At 37.9% G+C, this 23,612-nt stretch overlaps 1 protein-coding gene across 1 annotated transcript in view; it reads right to left on the bottom strand.

The window, feature by feature from the left end:
* ATG7 (autophagy related 7) overlaps positions 1-23,612 on the bottom strand; it is a 260,635-nt gene that overhangs the window by 199,085 nt on the left and 37,938 nt on the right. Inside the window, exons 5-12 of the mRNA XM_063426931.1 lie at positions 23,481-23,558; positions 21,621-21,737; positions 21,279-21,425; positions 20,020-20,108; positions 17,797-17,918; positions 15,251-15,341; positions 15,008-15,152; positions 660-818 (exon numbers count right to left, since the gene is read on the bottom strand). Of these exons, the coding sequence (XP_063283001.1) occupies positions 660-818; positions 15,008-15,152; positions 15,251-15,341; positions 17,797-17,918; positions 20,020-20,108; positions 21,279-21,425; positions 21,621-21,737; positions 23,481-23,558 (948 nt within the window). The remainder of the gene's footprint in view (positions 1-659; positions 819-15,007; positions 15,153-15,250; positions 15,342-17,796; positions 17,919-20,019; positions 20,109-21,278; positions 21,426-21,620; positions 21,738-23,480; positions 23,559-23,612) is intronic.

Below are 23,612 nucleotides of genomic sequence, written 5' to 3'. Positions count from 1 at the left end.
ATTGACAGCCGCTAGAGGCGCTTCCGCGCTTCTCACTGTGTTTTTCACAGTGAGAAGACGCCAGCGTCCATAGGAAAGCATTGAGAATGCTTTCCTATAGAAAGGCTGAATGCGTGCGCGACTTTTGCCGTGCATGTGCATTCAGCCGATGACGCGAAAAGGAGGAGGAGAGTCTCCAGCACCAAGGGAGCCCGGCGGGGAAAAACAGGGAAGATTTAACCCCTTCCACCCCCTAGACCTGGCAGGAGGGGGACCCTAAGGGTGGGGGGACCTAGAGACCCTATAGTGCCAGGAAAACGAGTATGTTTTCCTGGCACTATAGTGGTCCTTTAATGTTGAATATCAATGTTGTCAACATTCATATAGCAGTGATAGGCAGAGCCTATTGGCTGAAAAACTTAGCTTATCAATGCTGTCCAACTATGGATACAATTTACATTGCTAATATGGAAGCAGAACTTCTACATTATCAATGACTACATTAGCAAGCAGGAGACTGATATACAGTCATTTTATTATTATTATTATTATTATTGCCATTTATATACCAACAGATTCCTTAGTGCTTTACAATTCTAGCACACCTCTTCCCACATAAAAAGCTATTATCCTCCCCACATTTACATCCTTGCTAATGTCCCAACAGATATTGTACACACCACGCCAGGAAATATCTTTAAAAGTTTTGCAGCAGCTGCCAGAGCTTTTGATGTTTCTCCGCCCAGGCAATCTTCGAATTCATAAAGAGGCTGCCGGACGGGGTTCGAATAAGAGATTTTGGCATTGTCCACAAATGTGATATGTCGCACACCCCAACCCTGGAAAAGAAAAAAAAAAAGCAGCAATGCTTGAACAGTCATTTAACAAATATAAAACTGGGGCACAACAAACTGTATCATGATCAAGAAAGTAATCAGTTCATGGATCCACGTGTATTAATAATGGAACTGAGAAATTAAATGTCAAACTAGGATGGAACTAGGGGAATGAAAACAATATATTACTAACCCAATAAATGTTGTGTTGTACGTATGATAGTACGGTTGCATGTGTGTGCCCAGTCAGTAGGTGTGAATACAGTTTGAGTTTGGTGTCAAAATACCAGCACGTAATCAGCTCTCTTTCTCATGTTGTGTTTCAGTTGATTGTATTAAATTGGTTTGTTAGTGCAGGACTCACATAAGAGGTTTGCCTTGACGAAGCAGGTGAGCTTACACTTTTTTTTTTTAAATTCTTTATTTTATTTGTGCATAGCTTGACAAAGGCGTGCAGAGCCACAACAGCAACTGCAAGCGTCTTCAAGGCATTACATAGTGTAACAGTTTAAACAGCACATGTTTTACTTTGTACAACATGAAAATAACAGGCTTTGTGAAAACAGTAGTTTGCGCCAGACATACCTGGCTAAATGCTCATCTGACAAAGACAGTTACGCTTAAGGTGATGCTAGGGTCTACAGCATTACCCCACAGGAGGGAGGCGTTTGTACTTCAGTCAGTATTACTATAGTTTTGGTCCTTGCTTAGTTGATTATCTGTATGGACATGTCAGAGAGTAGAAAGCAGAGGAGTGACAAAGAGGGAGAGTAGTTCATGTGCATTTGTCCTAGCATTAGCTATTTGACGTTGTGAGTTGTGTTGCTGTGTGGTTATGTTATGCTAGTTTCCGTAAATGCTATGCCTGAGGTGCTTTCCTAGCCCTGTGCTCTGGTGAAAGTGTTGAGAGCGAGCCCCAAGTGTGCTGCTTGTCCGCGTGTGCCTTAGTGTGCTCTGAGACTATTTAGGAGTCGCCTTCAGTCGAAGGTTTCCTCTGACAGGCTAGGCATTCATATAAATTGTTTAGGTATTAAGCTACTCTGGCAAGCTAGGCATACTTTTCATGTCAAAAACATGTATTTAGTAAGCTACTCTGGCAAGCTAGGCAGACATTACACGTTAAAAACGTTTATATAGTGAGCTATTCTGGCAAGCTAGGTAGACATTACACGTTAAAAACTTTTATATAGTGAGCTATTCTGGCAAGCTAGGCAGACATTACACGTTAAAAACTTTTATATAGTGAGCTATTCTGGCAAGCTAGGTAGACATTACACGTTAAAAACGTTTATATAGTGAGCTATTCTGGCAAGCTAGGTAGACATTACACGTTAAAAACGTTTATATAGTGAGCTATTCTGGCAAGCTAGGCAGACATTACACGTTAAAAACGTTTATATAGTGAGCTATTCTGGCAAGCTAGGCAGGCATGTCATGTCAAAAACATTTATTTAGTAAGCTACTCTGGCGAGCTAGGCAGGCATGTCATGTTAAAAACATTTATATAGTAAGCTACTCTGGTGAGCTAAGCATACTTGTTCTGCTGAGATTCAACTATATGCTAAGTTTATCTGGCTAGCTATGAATCCTCTATGGTCATGTCCCTCTGGTTGCCTCTACGGTCTGGGGGTGGTATATAGTCCAGGTCTTGAGGCTGCTGCGTGTGACAAGCATGTGTGGTAACACCACCGATAAAGAGAAAAAATAGAGAGTCAAATATGTCTTCTGCCACGCTGGTCTTGAAGCTGTAGTGATCCACGGGTTCCAGGGCGTATTCTGAAGTATGTGGTGCCGGTTCCCAGGTCTGGCAGGAGCTTGTGTTCTGCCGGTACCGTGTAGGTGGCTGTGGCAGGCACTTGTTATGTGTTTATCTGCCCTGTGTTGCTTCTTGACGGATATGGCAATGCCAGTGTGGTTGCCAGGCGTGCGCTCCCAAATGCGGGGCTGTGTGGTAGCAGGTAAGTCCCATAGGTAGCCCAGCTCATCAGAAGCTGTTCAAAGGGGCCCGCTGGTTTATCCTGGAAGGAATACAGGGATGTTATCTGGGTCTGTGGTACACACGTGGCTGCGAGTTGGCGGCCATCTTACCGAGTGCTGCCTTCTCTGCACTTCATTGCTGGGCTGGTGTTTGGGCTTTGTTGTTCGTGCGGCTGTCTCCCGTGGGGACCGGGATAACCCCCCCGGCCCAGAGGGGGGGGAACAGGACTGGGTCCGGCCTGCTGAAGGTGCCTATCGGGCCACGTTGGGCAGGATAGTGGGGCGGCGGCCGTCTACCCCACTCACCGCCGGATAGGGTACCGCCTGAGTTAGCGGTAATCTCTCCCCCGAGGGACTGAAACTCCCAGAGCCAGCCTCTCCCCGGGCCCGGTAGCCCGTGCTCCCTGATGGTCGTGGCTGTGGGTCGTTAAATTCAATAAAAGTCTGGTATGTCAGCTTAATATGGGAAGTATTGCAGGAGCCGATCATTCCTGCGACCCTCCATCTTGGCGGTCTGGCCCCGCCCCCCGAGCTTACACTTTAATGACCAGGAATTGCAATTTGTGGTACTTAAGGATTGCGCACTAAACACCCCAGGTTATTTAAAGGACCACTCTAGGCACCCAGACCACTTCAGCTTAATGAAGTGGTCTGGGTGCCAGGTCCAGCTAGCTTTTACCCTTTTTTTTATAAACATAGCAGTTTCAGAGAAACTGCTATGTTTATTCTGAGGGTTAAGCCAGCCTCCAGAGCCTCTAGTGGCTGTCTCACTGACAGCCGCTAGAGGCGCTTGCGTGCTTCTCACTGTGAAAATCACAGTGAGAGCACGCAAGCGTCCATAGGAAAGCATTATGAATGCTTTCCTATGCGACCGGCTGAATGCGAGCGCGGCTCCTGACGCGCATGCGCATTCAGCCGATGACGTCGCGAGGAAAAAGAGGAGGAGGAGTAGAGCTCCCCGCCCGGCGCTGGAGAAAGAGGTAAGTTTAACCCCTTCCTCCCCCCAGAGCCCGGCGGGTACTCAGGGTACTCTAGTGCCAGGAAAACGAGTATGTTTTCCTGGCACTAGAGTGGTCCTTTAAGTGTGCATAAGGATTTAGGGTAATGCATTGGTAAATTTATGTAAAATAAAACTTCAAACTTTGTTTATACGTTGCAACAACTCCAGGAGTCCTATAACACAAAAAACCTGGAAGAGACAATTAGCACATTGAACAAGTGCAAAACTAATTTCTGAATTCTGGAAAGGATTAGACATCCATATAACAGTAAAGATGGCATGTTTAATTAATGAAAGAAACTAGCATGTGCACAAGGATTTTAGCCAAATATTCAGGGGTTTGCAATAATTCCAGTACCTTTTGGTTAGGTTGTCATACACCCTTCCATTTCTACATAGCACGTGAATCTACTGATTAAAGTCAGTTTAACAATTATAATCTGATTTAAACTTGTAGTCCAAATGTGCATCATAGGCGCCAAGACTAAGATTTAAGACATCTAAATAAAATCTGTTAAGAAGCAATAATTAAAGAAAGGTACATGATTTAAATTAAATGAGACCTCATTGCCTGAACTTATCATATAAATCCTTGCTCAAATTTATAGGAAACATAAGCCTGTGCAAGAAAAAAATAAAAATAAATAAAACTATCAATCATAAAATCTAAGTAGGAAAGTAACAACAATGCACTCTTAAGGGTGGGGGCACCTTCTATATAACTTAATCTGGTATGTGCTACAAGTAAGGGGCATAGTTCAGATACGTGTGTGCTGCTTAACCCCTTAAGGAGACAGCTTCAGAAGCTTGTCTTACGCTTAAGGACACACGCCATTTTTGCTGTTGGTAATCAAACGCAATTTGCATCTGTCATTTATTGCACCAACACATATTAAACATTGTTTTGTAGAGGGAAAACAGGGCTTTAATTTGATGTCACATAAACATAGATACATTCTCATTAACCCCTTCAGGACGGAGTCAATAGTGCACGTTCTGATCAAAACAAAACGTAAACAAAAACTAGAATTTGCGCTACATGTCTGTTCAACCGTAGTTCCCCTCTTTCAAATTATATGCACCCACACTTATTATATATTATTTTGTTCAGGAGAAACAGGGCTTTAATTTACCATTAACTATTCATATATGGAACATAATTCATTATGAATAAAATTTTAAAAAAATGTGAGAAAATAAGATTTTTTTTACAATTTGTATTTCCGTCTGACATTTTAGCTGTGAATGCCATAATACGATGTCTCACGAGTACAACAGTATCCCCCATTAACAGGTTTTAGGGCGTTTTGGAAAGTTACAGGGTCAAATATAGAACATTCCATTTTCAAATAGAAATTTGCCAGATTGGCAATGTTACCTTTGAGACGGTGTGGTAGCCCAGCAATGAGAATTACCCCCATAATGGCATACCATTTTAAAAAGTAGACAACCAAAGGTATTGAAAGTGGGGTATGTTTAGTCTTTTTTAGTAGCCACTTAGTCACAAACACTGGCCAAAGTTAGCGTTCATATTTGTTTTTGTGTTCAAAAAGCAAAAAACGAATATTTGGCCAGTGTTTGTGACTAAGTGGCTACTAAGAAAGACTGGACATACCCCACTTGCAATACCTTGGGTTGTCTACTTTTGCAAATGGTATGCCATCATGGGGGTAATTCTCATTCCTGGGCTACCATACGCTCTCAAAGGCAACATAACCAATCTGGCAAATTTCAATGTAAAAAAAATGAAATGCAAGCCTTATATGTGACTCTCTAACTTTCCAAAACACCATGAAACCTGTACATGGGGGGTACTGTTATTCTCGGGAGACTTCACTAAACACAAATATTAGTGTTTTAAAACAGTAAAACATATTACAACAATAATATAGTCCATAAAAGTGCCGTTCGTTTGTAAAAAATGCAAAAAACTTCACTTTTACTTAAATTATCATCGTTGTAATACAATTTACCAATTTGAAACACTAATATTTGAGTTCAGCAAAGTCTCCCGAGTAAAACAGTACCCCCCATGTACAGGTTTTATGTTGTTTTGGAGTTACAGGGTCAAATATAGTGCTTGCGAATTAAATTCTCTGCACTTTCTCCCTGTGTTGTCAGGCATGTCAATCAAATTTTAATTAATCAAATCACCTAATTATGTTAAAAGATTACTTAAATATACACGTAGAATTTTAATACATATGCATTTATAGGTATTTAAATTCTACGTGTATACTAATGTAATATTTTATGTAATTATATGTATTTATCTATATATATATATATTTGCGGTTATTTGCATTTTATATATAGATAGATATATATAGAATGTCATTCTAAGTGTATTTTGTTACCAATATATATATATTAATAACAAAATACAGTTAGAATGAAATTACATATGTATATATAATTTATATTACATTTTGTTTGAAAATTTTATTTATTAATTTTATTATTTTATTTATTATTGTAATTATACGTATTTTTATATATAATATATGTATATTATATATATGTAACGTCATTCTAAGTGTATTTTAATACTAATATATGTACTTATATTAGTATTAAAATACACTATGTATGACGTTAAATATATATAATATACATATATATTATATATATAATATATATATACATATATTATATATATAAATACATTTGATTTATTTTTAAACATGTTTAATATATTTTTTTTTATACTTCCCACCAGCAGGGGGACTGTCTAATATTTTAGACAGTCCCCCTGCTGGCAGATCCACAGCCAGCTATAGGGGGCCATGTGATCGCTCTTTGAGAGCGATCACATGACCCCCGGGGGCCTGATTTGCCGTGGGAGGGCTGCCTGGGCTGTGAGGCAGTCCTCCCGAAGCGGAGCGCCGGGAAGGTAAGTAACCCGGGCGCTCCAGGGCTTAAAGCCATTACGGCGTGCTATGCCGTCACAACGGCTTTAAAGCCCACTTAATCCGTGACGGCATAGCACGTCGTAACTGGCGGGAAGGGGTTAATTATAAAGAAATGCCAAAAAATAAAAAAAAATAAAAAATATATATTTTTTCTCTCACAGTTTTGGCAATAATAGCGTGTGCATAAAATGTCCAGCTTAGAATATGTAATTCAAAATAAATTAATTTATGTGTCTTGATTTATAGAGTACATAATATGTATAGGATTTCAGCATAATTTGAAAACTACAGGTCACAAAATACAAGGAGTAAAATAAAATTTCAATTTGCAACAATTTTAGAAGTTGGTATGTTTGTCTTTTAGGTTTAGTAGCCATCACAGGAAAAAAAAAAAAAAAAAAAAAATCGCCACACAAAAGTATATAGGTATTTATATAAAGTAGACATCACAGGCTATTTACCTAAGGTTAGTTTGACACTTTTTACTTGGCACATTTCATCGCCAATCTCTGCTAAATATTTGAGTAAAATTGTGTTTTTTCTAAATTTTGGCATATACACATATAACAAGGTTTTTGTAATGTGTATTTCGTAAAGCTGGTGTGTGATATTCCTGCACAGAACCCCATATTGCGTTCAGCTGCATCTGCTGAGTATAACGATACCACCATTGTATGCCTTTGGCACTTTTCTGTAAAAGCTACAATGCCATATAAGAGACAAGGCTATTTCCGCTTCTATAGTTAGAATTTTCGTAGATGGATTTGACGGGCCTATGTATCATTTTAGGGTATTATAGCAGTGTGACTGTTCAAGTAACCCCACAAAGGGCTTTCATTTGATAAAGCAGACACCCCAGGGTTTCTTATATAGCATATATTGTGCCTTAACTTGTCACCATTTATTCACCAATTTATGTCAATGTTTGTGGTGAGGGGGGAAAAATTGCATTTTTACATATATGGTAAGTATTTCTTACACTTAATATGTACCATTGTCATAAAAACCCCCAAATTATGCTCAGTTAAATCTTCTGAGCAAAACAATATGCCCAATGTATGACCTAGACACTATTTTGTGAAGTTACAGTAAAAGAAACGTGACGACAAGTTTAGGTTTTTAAGTATGAATTTTCAGGGGGGGGTTTGATGCGTCCGTGTCCCACTTTGGAGCACTTGAGCAGGCTACATATTACAACTACACCATAAAGGCATACCATTTCTGAAAGAAGACATCCCAGGGTATTTCAAAAGGCATATTTTGAACCTTAGCGTGGGATAATTATTCCGCTAGCTTGTACCAAGTGTAGTGGTAATAAGCATTTGTTCTGCCTTTTTGACACACAAAGTATGTTTGCACAGTATATTTTGCAAACCTTATGCGTGCTACGACTGTATAATACTTCATATGTTTCTCAGCTATGTCGTCTGAGTACAGCAATACCCCCATATGTACCTTTGCCAGGTATATGTGGACATGGAAGGGGCACATTTGAGACACAGCCATTCCATTTTTTTTCAAACTTTAAATTTTTACGCTGTGTCTATGTCCCATTTTAGCAGGCTATGTAATCCAACTACCCCACAAAGGCATACCATTTCTTAAAGAAGACACCCCAGGGTATTTCAAAAGGCATATTTTGAACCTTAGCGTGGGATAATTTTTCTGCTAGCTTGTACCAAGTGTAGTGGTAATAAGAGTTTTTTCTGCATTTTTGACACACAAAGTGAGTTTACACAGTATATTTTGCAAACTTTATGTGTGCAACAACTGTATAATACTTCATATGTTGCTCAGCTATGTCTTCTGAGTACAGCAATACCCCCGTACGTACAGGGACATATTAGCCGCGAGGCAAACAAGGCAAAAAAAGCCGCCTCCCAAATGCCCAGGGCAAATGTCTTGTTAGCCTTGCGGCTAACTGACAAGCCAGGCGGGCAGTTGGCGCTGGCGAGGGAGCACTGATAAGTGAGCTCTCTGCTCAGCTCCCTCGCGCGCCGCAGAGTGATGTCGGTCACCTGGAGCCAGAATATGACGTCATATTCCGGCTCCCGGCATGCCTAGGGCAGCACAAATCCAGGATACATCACTGCGTATGTACCTTTGCCAGGTATATGTGGATGTTGAAGGGGCACATTTGAGACGCAGCCATTCAGTTTTTTTCTAACTTTGAAGTTTTACGCGGATTGTGATTTCCTGCAGCACATGTGCTTGCTCTGACAGCCTTTCAGAGCGATCACTGCTGCAGGGGAAGCACGATCTGGTGCTTTCCATCTGTCTCTAATACAGAGGCAGACCGGAGAAGCGTTAACCGCGTGATCTGGGGTTAACTTCACCGCATGACGGACCTGGTCCGTCATTCGGCGTTAACTGCTTCCCCACCATGACGAACCAGGTGGGAAGGGGTTAAGATTGCAAGGGGGGAAACAAAAATCTGTGTGACATCATCAGCCCTTAAAGGGCATCTGCCACATTCTGGCATTTTTGATAATATGCTTACTTATCCCTATATTTAACAAATAGGTATTTGTGAGATGTGAAAAAAAAATTAAATGTACAAATACACGCCTCTATATTCTGGAACTGTGTGCCCCCATCTTAGCTCATTGTCAATTATTGTTATAAGCCATTCTCTTTGCACCTGGCAGTCGCCATAGAGAAAACACACCAGGAAGAAAATAAATTAAACACTCTTAGAAAATTTTGCATTGTTTTTCCTTGTCTTAACTTGTTTATGATGTGATTTTCTAAATTTTTAATATAAAATAAAAATAAAATAAAAATAGTTTCATTAAGTGTTTAAAATTCCAGAGAAGAGACTCCAGATCGCGGGGTTAACGCTTCTCCGGTCTGCCTCTGCCTATTAGAGGCAGACGGGAAGCACCAGATCGCGCTGCCCCTGCAGCAGTGATCGCTCTGAAAGGCTGTCAGAGCAAGCACGTGCTGCAGGAAATCACAATCCGCCTCCCTGCTCTTCCGCGGTCTGTGTGAAGTGCAGGGAGACGGATCAGCAATGATCTTCTCCCTGTTAAAATAATAATAATAATAATAAAATAAAGTTAAAGTTAAATCCCACCCCGTTAATTACTTTCAGGCTCTCCCAATATTTATACTTTGCGATGTGTCCAAAATTAACTTACTTTACATTATATGAATTTAAAAATATCTAAAACAGGTTTACCTAAAATATCTCCATGTTACCTGTTCAAAAAAAAAAAAAAATATCTATTTTAATTAATATTACGCCTAGTCCTTGCTATTTTGCTTTAAGTAACTATGATATTTCATTATAAGATATGTAAATTACTCAGAAACTCCTATCCTTACAAAACAAGCAAATGATTTGAAAAAGAGATTTATATAAAAAGGATATGAAGTTAAAGGGATAGAGTCCACTATAAACCAAACATTATTGCTGAACAGAAAATAACTCGTACATAAAGAAAAAATACAAAGAAATCAAAATTTCTCCCTGCCTATTGTGTTATATTACAACAATAAACAACAGTATTTTAAACAAGCACTGGCACTTACTAAAAGAAGATGAATTATTAAAAAAACATAATTCCAGAAAGACCAAAAGTGGAGTTTAGAGGTGCACCCAATCTAAAAATGCACCTAACAAAAAAAATATATAAGGACAAGCCCAAACAAAGTCAGCAACTTTATGACGGACAAAAGGGTTTTCTACATATGGAACTGCTGTTTAGCCTGTAAAAGAACTAACCCAACAGAGAAAATTGAGAACTACATTTAAATCTAATAAAAATGGAAAAATATACTATTACATATATAATTACTTGCAATAGCAAAAATGTAATCTATCTATTGGAGTGTCCATGTAGCCTCCAACATATTGGACTAACTATTAGGCCACTGAAAACAAGAATTGCAGAGCACTGTAGAAACATTGACAAAGGATTTAAGAACGACTCTGCATCACATTTTTGTCTGCATGACAACAACGCCAGATATTCACAGGCATTGCAATTGTAAAAAAAACACGGGAGGAGATTTTATTAAGAAGATAGAGAAAACAGAAATGGAATGGGTCTACCATATGGATACTTTGTATCCCAATAGTTTAAACGCAGACATTGATTTATTTTAAAAAAAAATTATAACAATATCATTTTTTAGTAATTATTATTTTTTAATTTCATTCTGTGTTTTATATATACATAGTTTTTTTTTTGTTTTGTTTTTTTATCATTTTTGATCTCTTTAACACCCATTTCCACTATCTCTCCCATTTACTTGATATTACTCCCCATACTATTACTATTTTTAGTGGGTGGCACACAATGCCAAAGTACCATCAATTATATGCACTGCAAGTCATTCTCTTTATAGTGAAATCTATGTACCTGCTAATATAATTATGTATATTCACAATAGTTGATGCTCAATTTTTATTATTATTATTTATTACTTTTTATTTATGTCTTTCAACTCTGGATTGGAACTATAATTAATATTCCTTCTTTTTTAAATAAATGGCTGTTCAGCCATCCCCTTTCTCTACAAATGAGTTAAGTGCTCATTTATGGTTCCTGATATCTTAGGCTAATGTATATGGAGTTATCCCCCATGAGATATCTAAAATCCATATACCGTATATACGCGAGTATAAGCCGACCCGAATATAAGCCGAGGCCCCTAAGATTACCCCAAAAAACTGGGAAAACTTATTGACTTGAGTATAAGACTAGGGTGGGAAATGCAGCAGCTACTGGTAAATTTCTAAATAAAATTAGATCCTAAAAAAATTATATTAATTGAATATTTATTTACAGTGTGTGTATATAATGAATGCAGTGTGTGTATGAGTGCAATGTGTGTATGAGAATGCAGTGTGTGTGTATGAGTGCAGTGTGTGATGCATAGTGTGATGCAGAGCATTGGTGGGGGGTGGGCATTTTTATTATTTTTTTATTATTATTTTAATATTAATTGTTTTATAAAAAAAATTTATTATTATTATTTTATAATTATTTTTTTAAATATTATTTTATTATTATTTATATATTTTTTTCGGCCCCCCTCCCTGCTTGATACATGGCAGGGAGGGGGGCTCTCACTCCCTGGTGGTCCAGTGGCATTGGCAGTTCAGTGGAGGGGGCTGGCAGAGAGCGCTTACCTCTTCTGCAGCTCCTGTCAGCTCCCTTCTCCTCCGCGCCGGTCCGGTCAGCTCCCTCTGCAAGTCCCAGTGTAAGTCTTGCGAGAGCCGCGCTATGACCCCGCGGCTCTCGCAAGACTTACACTGGGAGCTGACAGGGGAGCTGACCGGACCGGCGCGGAGGAGAAGGTAGCTGACAGGAGCTGCAGGAGAGGTAAGCGCTCTCTGCCAGCCCCCAGTCTGTATTATGGCAATGTAAATTGCCATAATACAGACACTGACTCGAGTATAAGTTGAGTTGGGGTTTTTCAGCACAAAAAATGTGCCGAAAAACTCGACTTATACTCGAGTATATATGGTAACTATTTTCGCTATATAAGACGTATACATTTATACACCTTTTATATTAATTTCCATCGTTTTGTACTCTTCCAATTTGGCTGTTGAGCCATTTCCTAGGTATATACTGTATATGAAGAACTTGCGTCGCGTCACGTCACTACCTCCGTGACCCCATGCCCCCTCCGTGATGAACAGAGATAAAGAAATTTCTTAAAGAGGTGGGACCAAAGGAATACCCTATACACAAATCTAGCCCCTGCTGTGGAAAGGACCCACACCAACTATGTTTGGAACGCAACTACACCATTTTGGTGACGTATGCGTTCCAGACTGACACGCATTAAGTCCATGAGACTACCAATGCTGGTTAACCGCCGCGTCACTTACAGTATGACGTGTGCTTTCCAGCATGGTTACAGAAAGCCAGCAATTACTTTCACCAGGAAGCTATCTTCAATCAAGACCACCATATATAACCAGACCTTTGCAAGGACTTAAACACACTTCTGAAGAAGCCTCAGAGAGGCAAAATGCATCAAGTGGGACTCCTATAAGTATTTTATACTGTTTTATCATTTTTTTGTTTGGTAAAATAAAAGTATATATATGTAAAGGATCCTGCTATCTGTGCAGCGTTGATCCTTGTAGCGTCTCCCGAAATCCAAGCTGAAAAGAGTGAAGTAGTGATTATAGCTCCCAATTCCCCAAACATGAGTCGAGACTTCATGAAGGGGTAAAACGAATGTGTTTATTGATGGCCCAAATCAGCCCTTTTATGATGGTCTCCCAGCAAGGGAACTCCCACATGGGACCTTGTGGAAGACTGTAACAAAATATGCAGAACCAATCAGTATACAGTACAATTCTTATACACACCCACAGGAAGAGTATAACCCCTCCTCTCTATCCTGGAGATAATTAACTTAAGTGGTTGCAGAGAACCTAATTATCTCCGGGCAGAGAGAAGCATGTGCTTTTTACCTTTTAACAAAACTGTATTAAAATCAATAACTCATGTTTCGCTTAACGAAGTCCCCATGTTCCACACCCCCCCAGATAGCTTGGATCTGAGCGCATATTATAGGCGAATAGCGCTCAGATCCCACGAACACAGTTCTCAATAACGTCGAATAAAGTTTAAGTTCACCAGATGTAATGGAAGTTAAACTGCACGAACCCACATACGAGTGTAATAGGGGAAATGTACAATCCAAGCAAGTAAGGCGAATGATGTGATCCAGACACAGAGGGCTCTGTCCCAAGTGCCTTAAGACCCCATGACTTAACGGGCCAGCATCCCAGGGTAAGAGGCTAGCAATCCGGCTCCTCCAAGAGATAGGGGGGCAGGGCAGTTTGTCACATGCAGACCCAGTGACAAAAGCCATTTTGTCACAATATATATATATATATATATATATATATATTCCAATGTTGTAATAAGGTGCACTCACAGGACTTTTTTCAATAACTTACTTTTATTCTGAGAAGTGAATTACATGTGAAGAAAATATCGTAAATCGACGTTTCGACCCCTATAGGGGTCGAAACGTCGATTTACGATATTTTCTTCACATGTAATTCACTTCTCAGAATAAAAGTAAGTTATTGAAAAAAGTCCTGTGAGTGCACCTTATTACAACATTGGAATATTCATACTGACGCTGAGGTCTGCACCCAGGCAAGAATATTGGAAAAAAAATTTGAAAAGGGTGAGTGCCAAGTTTATCTCTTTTTTTATATATATATATATATATATATATATATACACATACATACAAAAATACAAGTAGTGTTGCACTCACTGTGGACAATATTTAATGCCGGGTGCTTGTCTGGCAAAAATATAAAGAAAAGGTAGATAGCACTCCACGGACTCACTTTGTTAAAAATAAAAATTAACTTTTAATGCTCCAAGTTAAAAAAATCGACGTTTCAGTCTGACCAATCAGACTTTCATCAGATGAAGATCTGATTGGTCAGACTGAAACGTCGATTTTTTAACTTGGAGCATTAAAAGTTAATTTTTATTTTTAACAAAGTGAGTCCGTGGAGTGCTATCTAACTTTTCTTTATATATATATATATATACATATATATATATATATATATATATATATATACATATACATATACATACATACACACACACACACACACACACCTTTATTTGCCTACTGCTTTCTGGTACCATCAAATCCTTAGGATTATACCACCCCCAGGTTCTGCTCTAGTAAATATAAGTACATTACCTTATTTATACATTTGATTTTCCATCAGTACTTACTTCACCATTGGAGTTTTTTTCCTGTATTTACTTCCACATCTATCCTGCATACTGCACTTTATTCGAAGCATCTGTGGTGACTGCATCACTATACATCCTTAGACGGGGATTATTCCGTCCATGTGCAAAACAGCGCCTCAAAAATTGTGAGTGGAAGTGATTCAAGATTACCTACCACATATGCACTTTACATACTGTGCTGCACTATTATTTTGTTTTTTCTTCTCATTTTTGAGGTCAACTGTGTGCAATTATTTGAAGACCTATGTACGTATAACATTCTGTACATGTACACTGGGCGCGGTTTACTATTTTTCTTGTAATTTATCAATTCACAAGGTCTGGGAATCCTTGAATCGTTTTCTTTTATCTATTGTTTTACTATAGTTAAGCGCCTATCAATTCTTTGTATGATATGTAATGTTTAAAGACACATTTGGAACCTGTGAACATGTGTAGATTGTGTGTTTACCCTTCTATTAATGTTACAATTTGTACAAAACACTTTCCAGTCCATGAAACAAGACATTTTACTTATATTAGTGTAATAAAACTTACCATCAGTGTCCGAGCTACATTGCATCCAAGAGTACCCGCTCCCAACAGTAAACACTTTGAAGATATCACCTTCTCCAAGTCCAGTGTAGGGACTAGTCGCCAGCGCATAAGTTTCAGGTTAAGATCCACTGATGATTCTGCTAACCTTAAATAAGAGATTAGCATGAAAACTAGCCAGATCATGAACTTGACCTTCTAGTTCTATTTCATATGAGTAAAAGTAAGATTGCCAAGTCAATTTACCTTTTTGGATCCATGCATTCGCTCAGGTTCACCATTCTGGGACCCATAACCCCTTTTTGGTTTTTCTCCCATCCTACTGCTTTTGGGCAGGCTGAGAAAACAGTGTAAAAAGAGTTGTTTTTTTGTTTATTTATTTTTGTAATTTTAATTGTATTCCTAATACATTGATCATTAAAATGACCGCAACCTTAATGTTTCAGCACAAATCATCAATCAGTATAATTAGAGAAAGACAGAAAAGAGAGCATGTAAGGATATTATTTTCATGATTCAGTGAGGGGGAAAAGTATTTGATCCCCTGCTGATTTTGAACGTTTGCCCACTGACAGACATAATCCAGAAACACGCATGTCAAAAAAGTTATGAATTGATTTGCAAGTCAATGAGTGAAATAAGTATTTGACCCCTTCGACTTAGTACTTGGTGGCAAAACCCTTGTTGGCAATCACAGAGGTCAGACGTTTCTTGTAGTTGGCCACCAGGTTTGCACACATATCAGGAGGGATTTTGTCCCACTCCTCTTTGCAGATCCTCTGCAAGTAATTAAGGTTTTGAGGCTGACGTTTGGCAACTCAAACCTTCAGCTCCCTCCACAGATATTCTATGGGATTAAGTAAGGTATGGAGCCACTCCAGGACCTTAATGTGTTTCTTTTTGAGCCACTCCTTTGTTGCCTTGGCTGTGTGCTTTGGGTCATTGTCATGATGGAATACCCACCCACGACCCATTTTCAACGCACTGGCTGAGGAAAGGAGGCTCTCACCCAAGATTTGACGGTACATGGCCCCATCCATCGTCCCTTTGATGCGGTGCAGTTGTCCTGTCCCCTTAGCAGAAAAACACCCCCAAAGCATAATGTTTCCACCTCCATCTTTGATAGTGAGGATGGTGTTCTTGGGGGTATAGGCTCCTCCTCCTCCAAACACGGTGACTTGAGTTGATGCCAAAGAGCTCGATTTTGGTCTGATCTGACCACAACACCCAGAACTTTCACCCAGTTCTCCTCTGAATCGTTCAGATGTTTATTGGCAAACTTCAGACGGGCCTGTAAATGTGCTTTCTTGAGCAGGGAGACCTTGCGGATTTCAGTCCTTCACGGCATAGTGTGTTACCAGTTGTTTTCTTGGTGATTATGGTCCCAGCTGCCTTGAGATCATTAACAAGATCCTCCCGTGTAGTTCTGGGCTAATTACTCACCGTTCTCATGATCATTGATCGAGGTGAGATCTTGCATGGAGCACCAGACCGAAGGAGACTGACCATTATTTTGTCTTTCTTCCATTTGCGAATAATCGCACCAACTGTTGTCACCTTCTCACCAAGCTGCTTGGTGATGGTCTTATAGCCCATTCCAGCCTTGTGTATGTCTACAATCTTGTCCCTGACATCCTTGGACAGCTCTTTGGTCTTGGCTATGGTGGAGAGTTTGGAATCTGATTGATTGCTTAAGAGAGTGCTCCTAATATCAGCTTGTTACCTCTGAAAAAGATACCTGGGAGCCAGAAATGTTGCAGATTGATAGGGGATTAAATACTTATTTCACTCATTGACATACAAATCAATGTATAACTTATTTGACATGCGTTTTTCTGGATTTTGTATTTTTTTTTTGTTATTCTGTCTCTCACTGTTAAAATACACCTACCATTAAAATTATAGACTGATCATTTCTTTGTCAGTGGGCAAACGTTCAAAATCAGCAGGGGATCAAATACTTTTTCCCCTCACTGTATAAGGTGAGGGAATTGAGAATGTTGTTCTTTTTCCATATCCTGGTGCAACAAACTATGGCCATATATATTTTACTTGTTTTCTATGTTGAGAAGTCAGATTAAACACATGCAGTTTAATAACCACCACTTAGAGATTTTCATCCTGGATTACTGCATTACAAACACTAGAATTTGGTTATGCCTTACAATAACGTGTTGGTTTTAAAGAGTAACCCTTTAAAACCATTATTCTGGAACACCCCCCAATAAATAATAAAATAAGTCATAAAATAAAGCAACAACTTCAATAAACTTATATGAAACCCAGCACCGGACGAAGTTCTCACGTTGCTCTTAACTCCCGGTCTAACATTACTGGAGTCCTCGTGATGTCCAATTGAATGCTTCTAATAAAGAAAACATGCATTCACCCTGAGCCGGTAAGGTTAGACAGGGAGGGAGTAAATATAAAAAAAGGTATAGGAAGGCTTCAATGAAAGAGCAAGGGGAGATAAATTTATAAAAGGAGAAGCTCATTACACCGGTCACCAGTGCACGCTGACGACAGATTTAATGTTTGCACAGAACTGATATTAGGCAGCACAGAACAGGATTCCAGGCATCCTAAGCCATGTGTGCCGGGGGTGCAGCAAGTGCACATTACTTATCAAGCAGAAATTCTAAACGCTGAAGTTTTCATGGTTGGAGTAACAGTTGAAGTATTAAACTGGTTATGTTCCTTCTCAAGAGTAGTCTTCTTCTCTATGTGTCAGTTGCTCTTCGGCCACATTATTCTCTTTTCAGAATCTTTTTAGTACTGAAAGGGTAGGTTACCTTGGTTAAGTGTCAACTTGGGGAGTTTAATTTCAAAGATGATGCTGTGTGCCATATCCCTCTCGCCTTGCAATGTGCGGTCACGAACACCGATAACTTCCACAGATTCAACAAGGCTCCACCTGCAAAACAATGCAACAATTACAACTCGCTGGACACAATCAGATATTAACTTACAGCTTCACCTTAATCACTTCTGATATTCTTAAATAGCTTGTGTGCTTTCTTTAGCAAGCACTAATTGATCATTCATTTTGGTTTAATTATTTTCAGTGAGATGCTGGAAACATTGGGACAGGTGCCTAATCAGCTTCCTAAATTAGATGATTGAAAGGCATGATTGGAACTCTGAAATATTAAGAGGCGAAATAACCTTAATGTTTTGTGCAGATCAACCTCTCAGGTTTCACATGTGTATGGGATGTGTACAAAGAAGAAGGATTTAAACCTTATGGATTATTCTCTTTCAGTGAAGAGAAAGATGCTTAGTTTATCATGTTATTACAGTCGAAGAAATAAGTTAAAGGAACACTACAGTGTTAGGAATACAAACATGTTTACATGGAAAAGCCTGCGGGGACATGCTAAAGACAACAACATCACTACAATAAGCTTAGTGGTTCTGGTGTCTACAATGTCCCTTTAAAGGGACATGCCAAGCACCATAACTCCTAACTCTTGGTATCACCCTACCCCTTAGAAGTAGTCAAATCATTTATTTTTTCTGGGATTTGCCTGGCGAGTTGTTGTGGTCACGATGTAGTGGTTATGATCAACAGTCTCTCCCCCCCAATAAAAACACAAACCAGAAAGGTTGAAGAATTAAAAGGAACCTACACCAGGAAGGTTTCAAAGTGGCACATTAAAAATGTTGAACAACTTTGCTTCTGCAACTGGTAATCAGGCACATATTCACAGTAAATGTTTAAAAAAAATAAAAAGTCCACTATAATTTTAATTTCGAAAAATACATTTAGAGAGGTAGTTTGTGTTCTAGCCTAGTAAATGCAAGGAAATATAGCATTTGTTTTTTTTCTATCAATATATTAAATGTTTTCTTTTCAAATCCACATCATGCATTATTCCACCTATTTTACGGGGGAGAAGGAAAGAAGAGGGAGGTAAGAATTGTGGTTTACCATTATTGAGGACAGTCACCTGCAGAGATGTCCTTGTGTAATGAAAGGATTGCATTGTGCAAATGTTTAACTTTCAAAAATATAAGAACAAAGAGATTGTACCCAGTGTATTCAACATACCACTTTGTATTATATAGCTTTATAACAAATGCAGGTAAAATTTTATACATGGAAAAAAAAAAAAATATATATATATATATAAACATTAGGTTTGAGCAGTACATTTTATATGATACATTTAAAACAATCAAAAAAACAAAACCACAAATCACAGAGAAAATATTATTTGCTGAAATATATGGAGTGATTTATTTGGAAATCAAGCCTCACTTGTCCCGGGTCAGCAAACTATTAACCAATGATTAGTATGATGCAAGTCGCAAAGCATAATTCCACCAAAGGTCCAAAATTTGCTGTAAATTCTCTGTTATAATATATACTGCAAACTGTGTAACTATACATTTTGAATGTATATGTAATCATGAATGTGAATGGTTTTTACGCTGATAAAGTTATAAAAACCTAGGTTTACAATTTTCTAACAATTATTTAAAAGACCTCCAAAGTCGAACTAAACTTTTCAAGTAACAGTATTCTGCAATACACTTAGAGCTGTGAAAGAACAGCCTCTGTCTTGACATACAAAACGGTTTATCACTAAATGCAGCTCATAACTACACTAGCACCTTCAGATATAAGCAGACGTCTTACTGTTTCAGAGGAGAATAATTTTTTATTTACAATTCGAAAGAGAAAATAAATAATAATTAGGAACCTCTCCATCTTCATGTGAGTCTCATCCTTCTCTCTTTGTGGTCCCTATTAATCTTACAAAATGAACTACGATATATTATTCTGCCTGCATTAAAAAAAAAAAAAAAAAAAAAAAAAAAAAAAAGTCTTCTTAAAAATAAATTGGATTTAAATTGTTAAAAATTAAATAAATAAAATACTGAAATGGATATGGGTGTGTTACCCCAAAAAATTATAATTATACAGCAATGAAACCTCGCTCAAGGTTTTTTGCAAACATTTGTGTAGATAACTAGGATAAAATATTCATGCAATATCAGGGCTCATATACCAATGATAAGCTGCCAACACCAGCAAATTCCGCAGTGGCCAGCCAGGATACTGGGGCAGCGTGCACGGGTCGTAGAATCCAAAAGTGACCTTCAAAAAGACAATAAATTGTAAGAAAAAAAAAAAATTAAAAAAAAAACACCACTTATGTGCTGAAACGTCTGATTCTGATCGCAATGTCATTATACTGACATGTACACTAGCAGGGTTATTCACTAAAATGAGAAGTGATGGGAATTCAAACTGAATTTAAATTTTAAGGCCAAAATGTTAAACTTGAAAAATTCTCTAAGTCATCTATGCTTTTAGTTCAGCTATTCTGGCCTTAATTTTAAAATTCACTTTGAATTCCCGACAATAGTCACGTCAATAACCCTGTAACGGATTTAGCTTAAAGAATGGCATTACAGATTGCTGGTTTACCAAGTGGACAGTCTAAACAATAATCTGTAGAGATATTCTACTGATTCATCACCACACGGCATAAACATGTGAAAATGACAGAATACAAAAGAACGCATGATATGGCATTTACTGTGCAATAAAATGTGCTTTCATAAAAACATTATATATATATATATATATATATAATAATAATAATAAAAAAACAAACTCAACATCTGCTACACTTGTGAATCTACTTTTTAGCTTACAAATACAAACCATGAAAAACACACAATTACAAAATAGGGTGCAATAAAGCTAAATATTGTTGGAAACAATAAACACAGCATAAAGGCACTATATTGTTGCCTCAGGATTATCTGCATTTTACAAGATTTAAAAAATATATTTTGAAAAAAGCCTGCAAGGTTGTACCATAAACCTCTTACACATGACATGTCATGATTCCCTTTTTTCTAGAAGTTTGGTCCTTAAGGGGTTAAACTACATATTTTCTCTCTTACATAGAGGATGCCCCACAGGACGATCTTGAGGAAGACGTAAAGGAGCATTGAACATCCTCGTCCCCAAAGGGAACTTGATAAACGTGATTGTGCCCCAATTTATGTGTAATATATATATTTTTATACATTATTAAAAAATGAAAAGAAGAAAAAACAAAAAACTCCAAACAAAAAAACATGAAACACATACAACTCATAACATGAGACTTTCAACAGAGGTGGCGATCATCACCGATGTGTTACCTGTAATCTATTTACCTTGGGTATTAGATAAATATGGGTATCAGGGCTTTTTGCACTGTTCCAGAATAAGGATTACAGGGGATTCTAAAGAAAAGTAGCTTGGAATCACCTTTTTTTGATCTTTACAGAATTCTTCAAATTTCCTTAGAGGGGCCATAGAAAACGAATCCTCAGTATATCGAATTAGAAAGTACGGTTGGACACTGGAGCCTTCTGTCTGTAGAAAATCATCGTAGACATTCTGAAAAGCTTGAATCTAAAATGAATATCAATGAGAGAAAGATAAAGTTACAGATAGCTCTAGTATAGTCAATAAAATGTATATCTCACTCTTAAAACAATAGTACTTTTTTACTTCAAGTGAGCATACAGGCAAACACTATAGAACTTTCTATAAATATTAAACTGAGCATTCCTATTGTGTAAAACAGTCATCTCTGAGAATCTGTACCTGAGTGTCCGAAAACCTTTCCCCCAGCAACACTGGCTGCTTCATCAGACAGACTCCTTCAGGAAAGCAAAGTGCAGGAAAGCAAAACCAGTAATAAAACCGATATTTCTTTAAATCCTGCAAAATAAATACCTCACATTATATCAGTTCATTTAGGCTTCCTTAGGGTTGTACTAATACAACATTTCTAAACATGCTTTCTATTGTATGAGCATATATTGCATTCTTGATATACCCTGTAATACATTAAAGGAACACTATAGTATCAGGAACACAAAGATGTATTCCTGACAATTTAGTATTAAACTAACTAACTAAGCTGTAGAAGATCTAATGACTATAGCGTTTAATAAAAAATACACATGATGCTAGGCAGGGTACGTCTCCAATATTGTCCAATTATTGGACAGGGACACCATCTACAAAAATCTGAAAAAATAAACAGCTACCACTGCTATAATTGGACATGAATATTAGAGAATGCCAGGATCTGTTTAAACAAATATATGAAACCGGTCTTGAGACAAAAATCCTGTCTCTCAAATTAAACTCAAGTTCTGGGTACACGAAAACAAAAATTGGAACTTAAAACCTGAAATAACCTTGTCATTATCGTAAACTCTAAACAATGCAATCTATTTCTAAGCCCTGGTAATGTATTTAAGTTGGTAATGCTAACCGTACGCTATATGAATAGCTGATTAATGGCTTTTGTTGACCCATAATTCTGCTCAGAAAACAGACAAAAGCCTTGAGAAGGTAAAAGGAAACAGAATAAAAAATAATTTTTAAAAGAAATAAGGCTTTTTGAAGATCGATATCAACGCATTGTTCAAAAGTGATTTGTCAGTCTAACCTTTCACGGATACAGTGCCTGGTGCCCTGGGGATCTTGAAGATTGAGCATATTAAAAATGTCACAATTTAATCTGGGAAATAATAGCCTGAATAAATTAGGAGACGCCAACACAACTCTCTTAGATCAGTATTAAATTAAGAAGACATTTTTCATTTCCATGATATATAATTAATGCGCTGGGAGACCCAAAGACATTAGCAACTTTTTTAAAGTAACCATAAAATTAAGCCAGGAATATGCACTTTGGTGTCTTACATTAAAATTAAAGAATATCAAATTATTAAGCTGGAATTACAAACACGACGATGGTATATCTGCTATAGGATTCCAGTTGAGCTTAAACATAAAGGAAAACTGTATTTTTCTGGGATTGAATTATTTAAAATTAGGAAAGCAGGTTTGCTTTGAGAGGTCACAGTAAATACTAGTACACAGTAAAAATAATTAATTTTCCCTTTTCATATGCCAAAGCATTTAAGAGCTAAATTAACCCCCGACATAGCCAATGGAGAAAGCAATTGCAGGCTTGATAAAAGCCCTTAACTGTGCTGAAATAATTTGGGACTTTGCGAGTACTGGATCCTTTTTGCAATTGCTGTCTGTGCACTTTGCAGTTTGCGGTCTTGGATTTCTTTTAGAAATCAGTCTGATCCCTCCCTAGTTATTATTTATATCCAGTGAAGATCGTCATACCAATCTGAAGAGTGGAACATCTCCAACCTCTAACATGTAGTAGTCAGTGCCCAACATTGCTGACTTTTTCAGGTATTATTCCAGATATAGCAGCCTGTGACTTTACTGCATTGGGTGCAGGTGTTTTGAAAAATAATTAAATCATGTAGAATGCAGTGGCAAGAGGTGGAATGCAACACCGAAGATGTTTAGGCACAGAACATCAAGGTTGCTCTGTCCTTACCATAGTCCCATTGTGAGTGCAGTAGAAGTCCTCATTTAATTCCAAAAGCATTAGCTAACTACAATAGGAAAAAAAAATACACTTACTGAAAACGTTAATAGCAGGAATTTATTTAGGCATGCTGGATCATCAAGGGCTGCACCAGATTTAATTGCATTCCAGATCTGTAAAATAAATAATTTTTTAACCACAAAATGTTGTAATCATATAAACTGTAT

This window comes from Pelobates fuscus, chromosome 7 (genome assembly GCF_036172605.1).
Source record: "Pelobates fuscus isolate aPelFus1 chromosome 7, aPelFus1.pri, whole genome shotgun sequence".
Taxonomy (NCBI): domain Eukaryota; kingdom Metazoa; phylum Chordata; class Amphibia; order Anura; family Pelobatidae; genus Pelobates; species Pelobates fuscus.
This window is presented reverse-complemented; position numbering and strand designations above follow the sequence as displayed.